General features: G+C 45.8%; 2 protein-coding genes across 5 annotated transcripts; one reads left to right on the forward strand and one right to left on the reverse strand.

The window, feature by feature from the left end:
* The first annotated feature begins 1,287 nt into the window (after nucleotides 1–1,287).
* LOC118373251 (uncharacterized) lies at nucleotides 1,288–12,741 on the forward strand. Its single transcript, XM_035759338.2, has 5 exons — nucleotides 1,288–1,429; nucleotides 1,621–2,019; nucleotides 2,075–2,921; nucleotides 10,195–11,721; nucleotides 11,965–12,741. Exons 1-5 carry the CDS (start codon nucleotides 1,288–1,290, stop codon nucleotides 12,113–12,115), a joined length of 3,066 nt encoding a protein of 1,021 aa, XP_035615231.2. The 3' UTR covers nucleotides 12,116–12,741.
* On the reverse strand, nucleotides 12,165–16,627 carry psmd8 (proteasome 26S subunit, non-ATPase 8). 4 transcript variants are annotated; one of them, XM_052467330.1, is made up of 7 exons: nucleotides 16,459–16,627; nucleotides 16,227–16,299; nucleotides 14,267–14,369; nucleotides 13,969–14,134; nucleotides 13,633–13,733; nucleotides 13,420–13,531; nucleotides 12,165–13,052 (listed from the first exon to the last, which is right to left on the reverse strand). In XM_052467330.1, the coding sequence occupies exons 1-7, from the start codon at nucleotides 16,567–16,569 to the stop codon at nucleotides 12,915–12,917; spliced, it is 804 nt and encodes a 267-aa protein (XP_052323290.1). In that variant the 5' UTR covers nucleotides 16,570–16,627; the 3' UTR covers nucleotides 12,165–12,914. The 4 variants fall into 4 exon arrangements, with proteins under 4 accessions (XP_052323290.1, XP_052323314.1, XP_052323344.1 ...); XM_052467354.1 differs by having other exon boundaries at nucleotides 12,954–13,103; XM_052467384.1 differs by lacking the exon at nucleotides 12,165–13,052 and adding an exon at nucleotides 13,089–13,154.
* Nucleotides 16,628–16,972: the final 345 nt, after the last annotated feature.

Here is a 16,972-nt window from a genome sequence, read left to right on the forward strand (position 1 = left end):
CTTTGTAACACAACAAAATGTGGAAAAAGTCAGGGGGTGTGAATACTCTCTGAAGACACTGTAGGTCTATTAGAGAGAGATGATAGGCTGGGTCTATTAGAGAGAGATGATAGGCTGGGTATCTGGCCTATTAGAGAGAGATGATAGGCTGGGTCTATTAGAGAGAGATGATAGGCTGGGTATCTGGCCTATTAGAGAGATGATAGGCTGGGTATCTGGCCTATTAGAGAGAGATGATAGGCTGGGTATCTGGCCTATTAGAGAGAGATGATAGTCTGGGTATCTGGCCTATTAGAGAGAGAGGTGATAGGCTGGGTATCTGGCCTATTAGAGAGAGATGATAGGCTGGGTATCTGGCCTATTAGAGAGAGATGATAGGCTGGGTCTATTAGAGAGAGATGATAGGCTGGGTATCTGGCCTATTAGAGAGAGATGATAGGCTGGGTATCTGGCCTATTAGAGAGATGATAGGCTGGGTATCTGGCCTATTAGAGAGAGATGATAGGCTGGGTCTATTAGAGAGAGATGATAGGCTGGGTATCTGGCCTATTAGAGAGAGAGATGATAGGCTGGGTATCTGGCCTATTAGAGAGAGATGATAGGCTGGGTATCTGGCCTATGAGAGAGAGGATGATAGGCTGGGTATCTGGCCTATTAGAGAGAGAGATGATAGGCTGGGTATCTGGCCTATTAGAGAGAGATGATAGGCTGGGTATCTGGCCTATTAGAGAGATGATAGGCTGGGTATCTGGCCTATTAGAGAGATGATAGGTTGGGTATCTGGCATACTAGAGAGAGGATGATAGGCTGGGTATCTGGCCTATTAGAGAGAGATGATAGGCTGGGTATCTGGCATACTAGAGAGAGGATGATAGGCTGGGTATCTGGCCTATGAGAGAGAGGATGATAGGCTGGGTATCTGGCCTATTAGAGAGAGATGATAGGCTGGGTATCTGGCCTATTAGAGAGAGATGATAGGCTGGGTATCTGGGCTATTAGAGAGAGATGATAGGCTGGGTATCTGGCCTATTAGAGAGAGATGATAGGCTGGGTATCTGGCCTATTAGAGAGAGATGATAGGCTGGGTATCTGGCCTATTAGAGAGAGAGGTGATAGGCTGGGTATCTGGCCTATTAGAGAGAGGATGATAGGCTGGGTATCTGTAAAGCACTTTGTGACAACTGTTAATGTATTTAGGGCTTTATCAAATACATTTGATTGATTGGTTAATTATATTAGAGAGACATAATAGTTATTTTCATTTTCACAGGAAGTTAGTGAGAGAGGATGGGCAACAGCCACTCAGAGCAGGAGCAACAGTCAGAGAAAAGCCTCGTGAGGGGCGACACTGAGAAGGGAAAAGCGAAAGAGGCAGAAAAGACCACCACTAAGGTTTCCACCCCCAAGCTCTTAAGCCCTGTGCCACCCAGTCAGTTCAAGGGCATCCCAGACTTCACTGTAAACATGGGGCAAGCTTCTCTGTGCTCACTGCAGGCAACTCCATCTCTATCAAGTCTCTCCACAGAGAGCCCAATGAGCATGCAGGCTGTTCCTACGTCCTCTGCTACCCCTTCCTCTCCTTTCTGGCATACCCCTATAATCCCCCCCCACCCATCCCAGACAACGTCTTTACCAAAACCTCAGCCACAGGGCCCATCATCGCAGGAGGCAGCCCTGGCCCCCAACCCTCAGCCAACACAGCAGAGACCAGCACCAGTGGCCCCCAACCCTCAGCCAACACAGCAGAGACCAGCACCAGTGGCCCTAAACCCTCAGCCAACACAGCAGAGCCTAGCACCAGTGGCCCTCAACCCTCAGCCAACACAGCAGAGGCTAGCGGCAGTGGCCCCCAACCCTCAGCCAACACAGCAGAGACTAGCATCAGTGGCCCCCAACCCTCAGCCAACACAGCAGAGCCTAGCACCAGTGGCCCTAAACCCTCAGCCAACACAGCAGAGACCAGCACCAGTGGCCCCCAACCCTCAGCCAACACAGCAGAGACTAGCGGCAGTGAAAGCAGTGAGAAAGGCTTCACTTAGGTCTCCTCAGAACCCTGTCACCCCCACTGCCCCAGCCAAGACCCAGCCCACCCCCACTGCCCCAGCCAAGACCCAGCCAACTCCCACTGCCCCAGCCAAGACCCAGCCCACCCCCACTGCCCCAGCCAAGACCCAGCCAACTCCCACTGCCCCAGCCAAGACCCAGCACACCCCCACTGCCCCAGCCAAGACCCAGCCAAAACCCACTGCCCCAGCCAAGACCCAGCCAACCCCCACTGCCCCAGCCAAGACCCAGCCAACCCCCACTGCCCCAGTCAAGACCCAGCCAACCCCCACTGCCCCAGTCAAGACCCAGCCCACACCTACCATCCCAGGTAAGACCCAGCCCACACCTACCATCCCAAGTAAGACCCAGCCCACACCTACCATCCCAGCCAAGACCCAACAAGATCCTCCTCCTCAAAATATCACTGCCAGGTCACCACTGATTAGGATTAGTCAACCCGATGGAACACGTATTACCCTTGATGAACTGAAGTCTAAACTTAGAACCCTTTGTGGTGACACTCACAGCAGCACGGGCACAAGCGGCAGCACGGGCACAAGCGGCAGCACGGGCACAAGCGGCAGCACGGGCACAAGCGGGAGCACGGGCACAAGCGGGAGCATTGAGGATAGAAAGTCTTTGCCTATATCACCACCAATGGTTACTAAACCCCAGAGGAGATCCAGGAGACCAGATGGAACATCTATTACTCTTCATGAACGGAAGGATGGACTTCCAGAGAACAAGAAAACCAGCACCCCTAGTGGTGACACTGGCAACAACAAGGGCACAATCAGCAGCACACCCACTGGTTCTCTCAAAGTGCCTCCAAACTTTGTGCTCTCCAAAAAGATTCTGAAAAAGATTGAGCATAGGTGAGTCCCTGGTCTGTCTGTCCCTTTGTCTGTCAGTCTGTATATCTGTCTGTCTGTATATCTGTCTGTCTGTCTGTCTGTCTGTCTGTCTGTCTGTCTGTCTGTCAAATCAATTTTATTTGTCACATACACCAAATACAGCAGGTATGAAATGCTTACTTACCAACAATGCAGTTAAGAAAATAGAGTTAAGAAAATGTTTACTAAATAAACTAAAGTTTTAAAAAATGTCAAAGTAACAAGAAAATAACAATAATGAGGCTATATACAGGGGGTACCAGTACCGAGTCCATGCGGAGGCTATATACAGGGGGTACCGGTACAGAGTCAATGTGGAGGCTATATACAGGGGGTACTGGTACAGAGTCAATGTGGAGGCTATATACAGGGGGTACCAGTACAGAGTCAATGTGGAGGCTATATACAGGGGGTACCAGGAGTACTATCAATACAGGTACAGAGTCCATGTGGAGGCTATACAGGGGGTACCGGTACAGAGTCAATGTGGAGGCTATATACAGGGGGTACCAGTACCGAGTCCATGTGGAGGCTATATACAGGGGGTACCGGTACAGAGTCAATGTGGAGGCTATATACAGGGGGTACCAGTACCGAGTCAATGTGGAGGCTATATACAGGGGGTACCAGTACCGAGTCAATAATGAGGCTATATACAGGGTGGCTTGAGTCTTTGACAATTTTTAGGGCCTTCCTCTGACACCGCCTGGTATAGAGGTCCTGGATGACAGGAAGCTTGGTCCCAGTGATGTACTGGGCTGTACGCACTACCCTCTGTAGCGCCTTACGGTCGGATGCCGAGCAGTTTCCATACCAGGTGGTGATGCAACCAGATGCTCTCGTTGGTGCAGCTGTAGAACTTATTGAGGATCGGGGACCCATGCCAAATCTTTTCAGTCTCCTGAGGGGGAATAGGCGTAGTCGTGCCCTCTTCACGACTGTCTTGGTGTGTTTGGACCATTCTAGTTTGTTGGGGATATGGACACCAATTAACTTGAAACTCTCAACCTGCTCCACTACAGCCCCATCGATGAGAACAGGGGCGTGTTCGGCCCTCCTTTTTCTGTAGTCCACGATCAGCTCCTTTGTCTTGATCACGTTGAGGGAGGTTGTTGTCCTGGCACCACACTGCTAGGTCACTGACCTCCTCCCTATTGGCTGTCTCATCGTTGTCAGTGATCAGGCTGTTATGTCGTCAGCAAACTTCAAATCAAATCAAATTTTATTGGTAACATACACATGGTTAGCAGATGTTAATGCGAGTGTAGCGAAATGCTTGTGCTTCTAGTTCCGACCATGCAGTAATATCAAGTAATATAACAATTTCACAACATCTACCTTATACACATTTATTACATCCAAATCTAAATTATTAAAGTGGCTAGAGATGAGTCAGTATGTTGGCAGGAGCCACTCAATGTTAGTGATGGCTGTTCAACAGTCTGATGGCCTTGAGATAGAAGCTGTTTTTCAGTCTCTCGGTCCCCACTTTGATGCACCTGTACTAGAGGTCGACCGAATATGATTTTTCAACGCTGATACAGATTATTGGAGGACCAAAAAAAGACGATACCGATTAATCGGCCAATTTTAAACAAATTTATTTGTAATAATGACAATTACAACAATACTGAATGAACACTTATTTTAACTTAATATAATACATCAATAAAATCAATTTAGCCTCAAATAAATAATGAAACATGTTCAATTTGGTTTAAATAATGCAAAAACAAAGTGTTGGAGAAGAAAGTAAAAGTGCTATATGTGCCATGTAAAAAAGCTAACGTTTAAGTTCCCTGCTCAGAGCATGAGAACATATGAAAGCTGGTGGTTCCTTTTAACAGGAGTCTTCAATATTCCCAGGTAAGAAGTTTTAGGTTATAGTTATTATAGGAATTTTGGGATAATTTATTTCTATACGATTTGTATTTCATATACCTTTGACTATTGGATGTTCTTATGGGCACTTTAGTATTGCCAGTGTAACAATATAGCGTCCATCCCTCTCTTCGCTCCTCTCTGGGCTCGAACCAGGAACACATCGACAACAGCCACCCTCGAAGCAGCGTTACCCGTGCAGAGCAAGGGGAACAACCACTCCAAGTCTCAGAGCGAGTGATGTTTGAAACGCTATTAGCGCGCATCCCGCTAACTAGGTAGCCATGTCACATCGGATACACCAGCCTAATCTCGGGAGTTGTAGGCTTGAAGTCATAAACAGCTCAATGCTTGAAGCACAGGGAAGAGCTGCTGGCAAAATGCACGAAAGTGCTGTGAATGCTTACGAGCCTGCTGGTGCCTACCACCGCTCAGTCAGACTGCTCTATCAAATCATTGACTTAATTATAACATAATAACACACAGAAATACGAGCCTTTGGTCATTAATATGGTCGAATCCAGAAACTATCATCTCGAAAACAAGACGTTTATTGTTTCAGTGAAATACGGAACTGTTTCGTATTTTATCTAACGGGTGGCATCCCATAAGTCTAAATATTCCTGTTACATTGTACAAGCTTCAATGTTATGTCATAATTATGTACAATTCTGGCAAATTAGGCGGCCCAAACTGTTGCATATACACTGACTCTGCGTGCAATGGACGCAAGAGAAGTGACACAATTTCACCTGGTTAATATTGCCTGCTAACCTGGATTTATTTTAGCTAAATATGCAGGTTTAAAAATATATACTTCTGTGCATTGATTTTAAGGCATTGGTGTTTATGGTTAGGTCAGTCGTGCAACAATTGTGTTTTTTCCCCCGCAAATTAGCTTTTTGTTAAATCATCCCCCATGTGGTGAAGTTGGCTGTCTTTGTTAGGAAGAAATAGTCTCCACAGAGTTCGTAACGAGTCATGTTAGCAGGCAATATTAACTAAATATGCAAGTTTAAAAATATATACTTGTGTATTGATTTTAAGAAAGGCATTGATGTTTATGGTTAGGTACACGTTGGAGCAAGACAGTCCTTTTTCACGAATGCGCACAGCTTCGATTACACGCTAGATAAACTAGTAATATCATCAACCATGTGTAGTTAACTAGTGATTATGATTGATTGTTTTTTTATAAGATAAGTTTAATGCTAGCTAGCAACTTACCTTGGCTTACTTCATTTGCGTAACAGGCAGGCTCCTCGTGGAGTGCAATAAGAGGCAGGTGGTTAGAGCGTTGGACTAGTTAACTGTAAGGTTACAAGATTGAATCCCCAAGCTGACAAGGTAAAAATCTGTAATTCTGCCCCTGAACAAGGGGGTTAACCCACTGTTCCTAGACCAGTTAACCCACTGTTCCTAGGCCAGTTAACCCACTGTTCCTAGGCCAGTTAACCCACTGTTCCTAGGCCAGTTAACCCACTGTTCCTAGGCCAGTTAACCCACTGTTCCTAGGCCAGTTAACCCACTGTTCCTAGGCCAGTTAACCTACTGTTCCTAGACCAGTTAACCCACTGTTCCTAGACCAGTTAACCCACTGTTCCTAGGCCAGTTAACCCACTGTTCCTAGACCAGTTAACCCACTGTTCCTAGGCCAGTTAACCCACTGTTCCTAGGCCAGTTAACCCACTGTTCCTAGGCCAGTTAACCCACTGTTCCTAGGCCAGTTAACCTACTGTTCCTAGACCAGTTAACCCACTGTTCCTAGACCAGTTAACCCACTGTTCCTAGGCCAGTTAACCCACTGTTCCTAGACCAGTTAACCCACTGTTCCTAGACCAGTTAACCCACTGTTCCTAGACCAGTTAACCTACTGTTCCTAGACCAGTTAACCCACTGTTCCTAGACCAGTTAACCCACTGTTCCTAGACCAGTTAACCTACTGTTCCTAGACCAGTTAACCCACTGTTCCTAGACCAGTTAACCCACTGTTCCTAGACCAGTTAACCCACTGTTCCTAGACCAGTTAACCCACTGTTCCTAGACCAGTTAACCTACTGTTCCTAGACCAGTTAACCCACTGTTCCTAGACCAGTTAACCCACTGTTCCTAGACCAGTTAACCCACTGTTCCTAGACCAGTTAACCTACTGTTCCTAGACCAGTTAACCCACTGTTCCTAGGCCAGTTAACCTACTGTTCCTAGGCCAGTTAACCCACTGTTCCTAGGCCAGTTAACCCACTGTTCCTAGACCAGTTAACCCACTGTTCCTAGACCAGTTAACCCACTGTTCCTTTAACCTACTGTTCCTAGACCAGTTAACCCACTGTTCCTAGACCAGTTAACCCACTGTTCCTAGACCAGTTAACCTACTGTTCCTAGACCAGTTAACCCACTGTTCCTAGGCCAGTTAACCCACTGTTCCTAGACCAGTTAACCCACTGTTCCTAGGCCAGTTAACCCACTGTTCCTAGACCAGTTAACCCACTGTTCCTAGGCCAGTTAACCCACTGTTCCTAGACCAGTTAACCCACTGTTCCTAGACCAGTTAACCCACTGTTCCTAGATCAGTTAACCCACTGTTCCCAGGCCAGTTAACCCACTGTTCCTAGACCAGTTAACCCACTGTTCCTAGGCCAGTTAACCCACTGTTCCTAGACCAGTTAACCCACTGTTCCTAGACCAGTTAACCCACTGTTCCTAGACCAGTTAACCCACTGTTCCTAGACCAGTTAACCCACTGTTCCTAGACCAGTTAACCCACTGTTCCTAGATCAGTTAACCCACTGTTCCCAGGCCAGTTAACCCACTGTTCCTAGACCAGTTAACCCACTGTTCCTGACCAGTTAACCCACTGTTCCTAGACCAGTTAACCCACTGTTCCCAGGCCAGTTAACCCACTGTTCCTAGACCAGTTAACCCACTGTTCCTAGACCAGTTAACCCACTGTTCCTAGACCAGTTAACCCACTGTTCCTAGACCAGTTAACCCACTGTTCCTAGACCAGTTAACCCACTGTTCCTAGACCAGTTAACCCACTGTTCCTAGACCAGTTAACCCACTGTTCCTAGACCAGTTAACCCACTGTTCCTAGACCAGTTAACCCACTGTTCCTAGACCAGTTAACCCACTGTTCCTAGACCAGTTAACCCACTGTTCCTAGGCCGTCATTGAAAATAAGAATGTGTTCTTAACTGACTTGTTCTTAACTGACTTGCCCTAGTTAAATAAAGATATAATAAAGGTGTAAAAAATAAACAGACAAATCGGTGTCCAAAAATACAGATTTTTTTAATGAAAACTTGAAATCGGCCCTAACTAAATCGCCCATTCCGATTAATCGGTCGACCTCGCCTTCTGGATGATAGCGGGGTGAACAGGCCGTGGTTCGGGTGGTTGTTGTCCTTGATGATCTTTTTGGCCTTCCTGTGACATCGGGTGGTGTAGGTGTCCTGGAGGGCAGGTAGTTGGCCCCCGGTGATGCGTTGTGCAGACTTCACTACTTTCTGGAGAGCATTACGGTTGTGGGCGGAGCAGTTGCCGTATCAGGCGATGCTCTCGATTGTGCATCTGTAAAAGTTTGAGTGTTTTTGGTGACATGGCAAATTTCTTCAGCATCATGAGGTTGAAGAGGTGCCACACTGTCTGTGTGGGTGGACCATTTCAGTTCGTCCGTGATGTGTACACCGAGGAATTTAAAACTTTCCACCTTCTCCACTACTGTCCCGTCGATGTGGATAGGGGGGTGTTCCCTCTGCTGTTTCCTGAAGTCCACGATCATCTCCTTTGTTTTGTTGATGTTGAGTGTGAGGTTATTTTCCTGACACCACACTCCTGGGGCCCTCACCTCCTCCCTGTAGGCAGTCTCGTCATTGTTGGTAATCAAGCCGACCACTGTAGTGTCGTTTTCAAACTTAAAGGTGTTGGAGTTGTGTTTGGCCACGCATTCGTGGGACTACAAGGAGTACAGGGTGGGACTGAGTACGCACCCCTGGGGCCTCCCTGTTCAGGATCAGCGTGGCAGACGTGTTGTTGCCTACCCTTACCACCTGGGGGCGGCCAGTAAGGAAGTCCAGGATCCAGTCGCAGAGGGAGGTGTTAAGTCCCAGGATCCTTAGCTTAGTGATGTGCTTTGTGGGCACTATGGTGTTGAACGCTGAGCTGTTGTCAATGAACAGCATTCTCACATAGGTGTTCCTCTGTCTGTCTGTCTGTCTGTCTGTCCCTCCGTCTGTCTTTCTGAATATCTGTCTGACCCTCCGTCTCTCTGAATATCTGTCTGTCTGTCCCTCTGTCTGTCTTTTTGGTTGTGTTTTAGATTCCTCGTACATTATGTGATTTGACCATGAGACCGAAGATTTAAAAAATCAGGTGTAAAAAGAACCTGTCAAAAGTAAAGATACCTTCATAGAAAATGACTCACTTAAAAGTGAGACACCCAGTAAAACACTACTTGAAAGTCTTAAAGTAATTGGGTTTTAAATATACTTATGTTTCAAAAGTAAAAGTAGAAATCATTTCATATTCCTTATATTAAACAAACCACAGCACCATTTGTTTTTCTTTTTACATTTACAGATAGCCAGGGGCTCCAACACTCAGACATAATTGACAAATTAAGCATTTGTGTTTAGTGAGTCCGCCAGATCAGAGGCAGTAGGGATGACCAGGGATGTTCTCTGTTTAGTGAGTCCTCCAGATCAAGAGTCAGTAGGGATGACCAGGGATGTTCTCTGTTTAGTGAGTCCGCCAGATCAGAGGCAGTAGGGATGACCAGGGATGTTCTCTGTTTAGTGAGTCCGCCAGATCAGAGGCAGTAGGGATGACCAGGGATGTTCTCTGTTTAGTGAGTCCGCCAGATCAGAGGCAGTAGGGATGACCAGGGATGTTCTCTGTTTAGTGAGTCCGCCAGATCAGAGGCAGTAGGGATGACCAGGGATGTTCTCTGTTTAGTGAGTCCTCCAGATCAGAGGCAGTAGGGATGACCAGGGATGTTCTCTGTTTAGTGAGTCCGCCAGATCAGAGGCAGTAGGGATGACCAGGGATGTTCTCTTGATAAGTGCAGGAATTTCACAATTTTCCCGTCCTGCTAAGAATAAAAAATGTAACGAGTACTTTTGGGTGTGAAGGAAAATGTATGGAGTAAAAAGTACATACTTTTATTTAGGAATGTAGTGAAGTAAAATTAGTCAAAATAGTACATTACAGATACCCACAAAAACTACTTAGGTAGTACTTTTTAAAGTATTTTTTACATAAGTACTTTAGACCACTGTTAAGTGGTTTTAATACATATTTTTTACTACTACAAGAAGTGCATTTTTGGTGTAGTTTGTTTATAGGCGTCATGTTCCCCAATCCTCTCCCTCCTCAGGATGGAGTATGTGAAGAAGCAGGAGAGTCTGCCTCCCCCTCCCAGCCCACTGAGGCAGGCGTCAGTCAGGGCAGCTCTGAACGGAGTCCCCTTCATCGAGGCTGTCAAAACTTCCACGCCTAAAGTCAAGCCTGCTCACAGAGAGGCAAAGGCCCAGAAAGCCAAGACCTCCAAATCAGACTATAACTTCAGCACTGCTGCCCAGACAATACAGCCAGCATGCCAGCCACAGCACAACCCAGAGCCTGCTAGCAAACCAGACAAACCACCTGGAACTTCAGCAGCACCCGTCCCAAATGCTGTCTCACCTGTCCCAAACAACTTGTCCTTTTCTCTTGGGACAACCACACCTTCAGCACAAACCCAGAAAGAGAAACGGTCTAAAACCCAACCTCAGACTAAAGCAGCCCCTGAGGCTCAGGGCGCTGGTAGCACCTCGACCAGTTGCACCACGAGCATCACCGGTAAACCAGCGGGGACAGGAAGCAGCAGCCAGCTCACCTTCTCTCCCAACTCTGTGAACGGACGTGCCCAGGCTGCCAGACTGAGGCTGAAGCAGATGAGAGAGGACAGGTCCAGGGCCCAGCCAGCAGAGGACAGGTCCAGGGCTCAGCCAGCAGAGGACAGCAAAGAGGACAGGTACAGGGCTCAGCCAGCAGAGGACAGCAGAGAGAACCACCTCTCGACAGAGCCACCCAGAGCTTCACATCGAGCACCAGTTCAACCCCCACCACGACCCCTCACACCAGGACCAAGCCAATATCGAGGCCCTATCACCATCAAGCAGGGACAGAAGCCCTCAAGAGGACAGCCAGAAGCCAGACCCACTACAGAGGGCAAGAAACAGCCAGAGGTCAAACCCTCAACAGAGAGCAAGAAACAGCCAGAGATCAAACCCTCAAAAGAGGGTAAGAGTCCACAGCAGCTGCAGGAGGGCATCAGGGAAGCATCAGGATTCACCAGGACACACTACACTAACTGGTACATATCTAATGACCAGTTGTCCTCCTTTACAGAGCCCATGGTTGCCGAGGCAACACAGCTGATGGACAGGTATCAGAAGTATTGTAATGAGTTCCATTATCCTGATGGCAGAGGTGTGGTAGACTTCTCCAAGTTCAGCATGTCTACAACACTTGGCGGTAAGGTGAGGGAGGTGGATGATCCTACAGAGGTAAACACAGCCTTTGAGGAGTGGTACAGTGGCATCAACCCTTTCACACCTAAAACTACTACTGACATACCCACTACCCAGCTACCCCAAGCCTCAGACTCAAAACCCACGCCAGATGCCCCAGCCAAGGCTCCTCCCGCTCAGTCCAGGAGGGCAGAAAAGGTGAAGAGAAAGGATACCAAGAAAGAGGAACAAATTGAGGATATCCCACCAGCCTCTCCCCAGTCTCCCAAGTGCCCTCCCTACCCATCAGGCTGCTGGCACCCGTTCACAGTGGATAAGTCCTGCTCGCGCCAGGCCCGCTGCCAGCACCGTGCCACTAACGCAGCGCTGCCACCAAACGTCACCAAGTGGTGAGTCACACTAACACACTTCAACCTAGCCTCGCTACCTATCAAACTACACAGCGTTGGCTCCGTCATTTGATATCTCATTCCCCTTGTGAGTGTAGTGTGTGATATAACACTATTGATACGTGTCAAGCTATGGCACCAAGTTACAGAGGAAAGAAAATATCCTATTTCATTCCTATACTAGCTTGATCCTTTCTAGACCCCCCGTTGGAGAAAGACAACCTGTCTCTTCTCCCCCATCAGGTTGAACGTGAGGAGGAACTACCTGTGTGAGCCCCTCTGGGTCACCACGGCAACCCTAGCCACCTCCCTAGCACTGAGAGAGAGAGAGGAGAGACTCGCTAGTAACACACATTCATTCACAAATACTGGAGGAAATATTTATACCGAGTAGTACAGTAGTCATGTTAAGTCACCTATTAAATTACACTGTAGACCATAAGTCAGGAACAAAAAGATTTTATTATTTTAAAAATGTCAAAAATGTTGATAATCTTTCAGAAACAAACATTTGTATTTTCCAGATCAATTAGATTACAAACCATTGAGGAGGTGGAGCAAGACATTAAACAAATACTTTTACAGCAATTCTCTTTGTCAGTTGCCAGGAGACGAGGCCAGGGCATTGAAGATGATACCTCAGAGGACAAGGAGAAGCCAAATAAGCAGGTGTAATAATGCAGGACATCAACCATTTAGAGACATATGGAAGACCACCACTGTATTGGCCACTGTGCTACAGCACACTATGAATTAGTAAAATGGCTAAATATACCCTATTCCCTAGACATAAACTCTCCAAAAACATTCCTCAAAGCAGTCAGGGTAAATAGAAACTTGGACATTAGAATGTGCCAACACATTAATCTTTAAACTCGGGGGAATTCCTAAAAAAGGTGGACAAAGCAGTCAGGAGCCACTGAACAGACTGACCTTAGATGTGAAGTGATGACTTTATTTCAGTACATTTCACTGCGATGCGTAAAACACTCCGTCAGACTAGGATGTAAAAAATAATAATAAACTTGCCTCGTCTCTTATCGGCGCCGTGAGAAGCAGGTTGAGTGGTACAGAATGACAAAGTGTTGGAAAATCTACCAGTCTGACAATCTGTCAGCATTTGAGGACTGTATGTTCGCATGTGTCTGTGTCATGAATATATCTAGCTTCTGTAGTACGGCGCAGCCCTCTCTCTACACAATCATCTCCAGCTGACGTGCATATTCGATGACCTGCGTAGCCAGCTCGGTGGAGGGGATGTTGACTTCCTCTGTCCTCTGCTGTTGGCTACTGAACGAGTAGTAGCCATCTGGGCTCTGGGTCCAGCCCCGCTGTAAACACAGACAACTTTAATATGACGAGAGGCTCTGGGTCCAGCCCCGCTGTAAACACAGACAACTTTAATATGACGAGAGGCTCTGGGTCCAGCCCCGCTGTAAACACAGACAACTTTAATATGACGAGAGGCTCTGGGTCCAGCCCCGCTGTAAACACAGACAACTTTAATATGACAAGATGGGACTAAACTCAAGTTCTAAGGATCGCCCATTCTCTCAAATCCAGGAGCATGTTCAGTTAGCCTGGTCCCAGATCTGTTTGTGCGGTAAAGCCAACTCCTATGGTCCTTCGTCAAACAGATCTTGGACCAGGCTAGTGTTCAGTAGGGCACTAAACAGAATAAAACAGACATGAACTAACCTTGTTGGCATAGTCTGTCATGTTGTTTGGGGAGGAGAAGAAAAGGACTCTGGTAGCTTCGTTGAACTGAATCTGTTTATAAGCCTTCTCTATGCACCCAGCAATCTCATCGCTGAAACAGAGAAGGAACACAGTGTCATTGACCAGACCACCAGGATGACGCATCCAATCCAGGCAAAATATTCATTCATCCAATGTCCTGTTGTTTCTTACCGGATGGTGTCTAGTAGAATGTCTATGAAGAAGGTGTAGCTCTCAGCAGGGATGTTACCTTTGGCCAGAAACACCTTGTTGTAACTTCCCTCCATCAGGTACTGACAGGAAGTTAAACAATTCAAAACAGACATTCTACAAGTCAGTTCTACACATGGAAGTTAAATGGCTTCACAAAGATAAACAAAGATAGAAATGCGAAAACAACAAATGAAGAAAACATCTGTACGGTGAAAATTTGAATTCCTGCTGAAGATATTTAACTAGGTCAACGAAAGCCAGAATATGACTCTTCTTGGGGGAGATAACGAAGGCCTGACGCAGAGTAGCAGTTACCTGCTCTAAGGAGACCGGGTGGCGGATGTAGACGTTGGTCTGGATGTCCTTAGCAGTCAGCCTCTCCAGCTCTGTGTGGAACTCTGACACGCGGTTCTGGGACAGCAGAAAGAGGAGGTTCAGGCCTAGTAGCTGGTGCATGTAGGCCGACTCTGGCAACTCATCCCTGGACGGAGGGAGAAAGTGAGAGACACTGATCTAGTTGTTTGAACAAGCATAGGTTGGAGATGCTCTGGGAATATATTGAGAAAGATTTAAGGTATTATTTTGAACATGAAAACAAAATAAGTGACATTACTTGTAATCAAAGTAGTAACATTTGAGCTGGGCCATGTATCTCTCAAAGGAAGGGATGTCCTTCTTTAGGATAGCCCACAGAGCCCCGATCTCCAGAACATCACCTGAGAAACAACGTAGACAAATCTGTTAGCCACTGTTGTCATCCAGTTGATATATGATCAAACCCTGATATCTTAATAAGTTATCACACACTGAAATTATTCTGCTGATTCTGAGCAATGAGGAAGACATGTCAACAACAACAAAAATATGAGATAGCCTCTTCGCCCCACGGGAGACCTGTACAGTTCCCGTCACTGAAGACCACATCCTGTACCCAGAAAACATCTTTACCAGCTCTCTGGTTGACATGTTTCAGGCTATAGAATGTGTGAACTATGGTCAAAATAAAAATGTTTACATCAATTTTCTGATGCTCACTCCCTAGTCCCTATACTCTGTTGTGGTTGCCATGGGAGATTAGTGCCTGATCCAAGATGGCAGTGCACCTTCAGGGAAATATGTGAATTCAGTCAACTCTGGAAAATGTGGATATAAATACATTTTCACACGTTGTATAGCCCGAAACGACTGGTAAAGCATTCCAGATTTATAGATTTGCCTTTGTGATGAGAAAAGTTTCTGGGAAATAGATCAACCAGGAGGGCTGGTAAATATGTTTTCGGGGTACGGGATGTCACCTTAGGTGACGGGAGATCAATATGGAACTTTAGTGCATTTCCAAGTAACATGATAATTCAGATGGCCACTCCAACTTCACTCTCATGTGGGTGCTAGCAAGCAGGCTAGGTGATGCTAGGTATTAAACAGCCAATCTGGTAGGGTCTGGAAGCTCCATTGAGCTTCGATTGGTCAATAACCTTGTGATATCACAGAATATTTACATATGGTTCATCTTTCCCAGAGAAGAAGAGGCCCAACTCAGCAGAAAAACTGTCTCCTTCCAGCAGGTGGTGTATTTTCATTGTTTCGCCCACCAAGCAAGGCATTTTTGTATAAGGTCAATGTGTCAAAAAAAGATTGCTTACTTGCTGCATGAGGTTCATTTGTTCTAATAGATGTGTCATAATATTTAAGTTATGAGTGTTCTGATAGGACATGACATCCCAGCCACTTAAAAAAGCACTATATCAAGAGTTCTCTCCAGATAGCTATGCATATTCAGGGCATGAGGTTAGTAGTATCTCCTTTCAATACAGGCGGTTGACGTCAACAACCCACATTGAATATTCAAAAAAGGATTACAATAATAAGATGTCTATCCATTCTTTGGATTGGCGGATACGAGAGCTAGACAGCCCAACTGTGCCGCTCTGTGGACGACTCCCACTCCTAGGTCCAAGAGACATGCATCTTGTTAGTGTATCCATAATCTTCTGCTTTCCCTCCCTCGCATTACCCAAAGGTACCTCCAATTCCCTCAATTGAAAATAAACGGGGCTCCGTTGTTTCTTCGCCCCCGTCGTGTTGTGTGGAAATGCACTATTACAGGTCTCACTGAGAGAAGAGGCTATGGAGTTAGCTGGGTCATTCCAACTATAAGGTGATATTCGGACCTCAACTTTTGAAAGAATATATGTAAATCAAAAAAGTACATGTTTGACTTCCACATCAGCATATTGGTCAAGCTCAGGCACTTAGAACATTTGGGGTCCATTTTCCAATTTGTTACGTGCATAAACATAGCAGGGTTGTAAATGTTGAGCCTATATTGACCATAGCTCTGAGTGAACAAGAACTGAGCTAGCATATTGGGTTACAGGATTTTAACTATCAAACATATTTTAACATTTACAGACTAACATGAAGGTAAAAAGGTCCTGACATTATATTTAAAAATAATAATTTTACAACCACATTTGACACTAAATAAGAAGTTATGTCCTGGGGCCAGAAAAGGCAGCGTATTGTAAGAACGTTTGCCAGTTAACATTTTGATGTGATGACTAGTAACTTACGAGCTAAAATAAGCTGCTGTTTGGTGAGCTTAGTTCCAGTCGTTGGTAAGAAGTTTAACTCCAATAACGAGATCTGTAGAAAGAAATTGCAACGGACGGTTGATATATTTTTTTTAAACAATTGGTTACGTTAGCTTAGCTAACGTTAGCTTAGCAATACTAGCTAATTGACAAAATACAGTATGATTTAGGTTCGAGGGTGAAGAAACTAAATATTGTAATAGCTTTTTACCTTGAGCTTGCTCAAAATTTCTCCACATTTGTTCAGATTTGGATGTTTCTTGTTCCATTCTGTTTTCAATGTCTCATATAGCCCCGCGGTCTCTTTCAGTACAGACGCCATGGTGATTCTGCAAAATGTACGACACCGGACGCTTGGAATACGGTACGCGACTGTCGTAAAACAGCTATGTTGATGAAGAGTATATATTATATTGACAAGATAGTCAAGTGACCACTCGAACAATGGAAATACTTTGCCCGAACATTTTTATCTTCTTGTCTGAATATTGTCAAGATCGACACATTCTCACATAGCCGTTGCTATAAGTCATAAATTGACACTTCTGTGTTGTGCTGTTTATTTCGGATTTTTTTTTTTTTTTAAACGATGAAGATGTTCAGATGAAAGTATAATGCAATTTGTTGACCCCCGAAACACCTTGGACTTGGATACACATTATCCCGAATAAAAACATCTGTTAAATTCGCTGCTCTGTATTGCTAGTTTTTACGTCTTCATTTCA

Source organism: Oncorhynchus keta, chromosome 1 (assembly GCF_023373465.1).
Source record: "Oncorhynchus keta strain PuntledgeMale-10-30-2019 chromosome 1, Oket_V2, whole genome shotgun sequence".
Taxonomy (NCBI): Eukaryota; Metazoa; Chordata; class Actinopteri; order Salmoniformes; family Salmonidae; genus Oncorhynchus; species Oncorhynchus keta.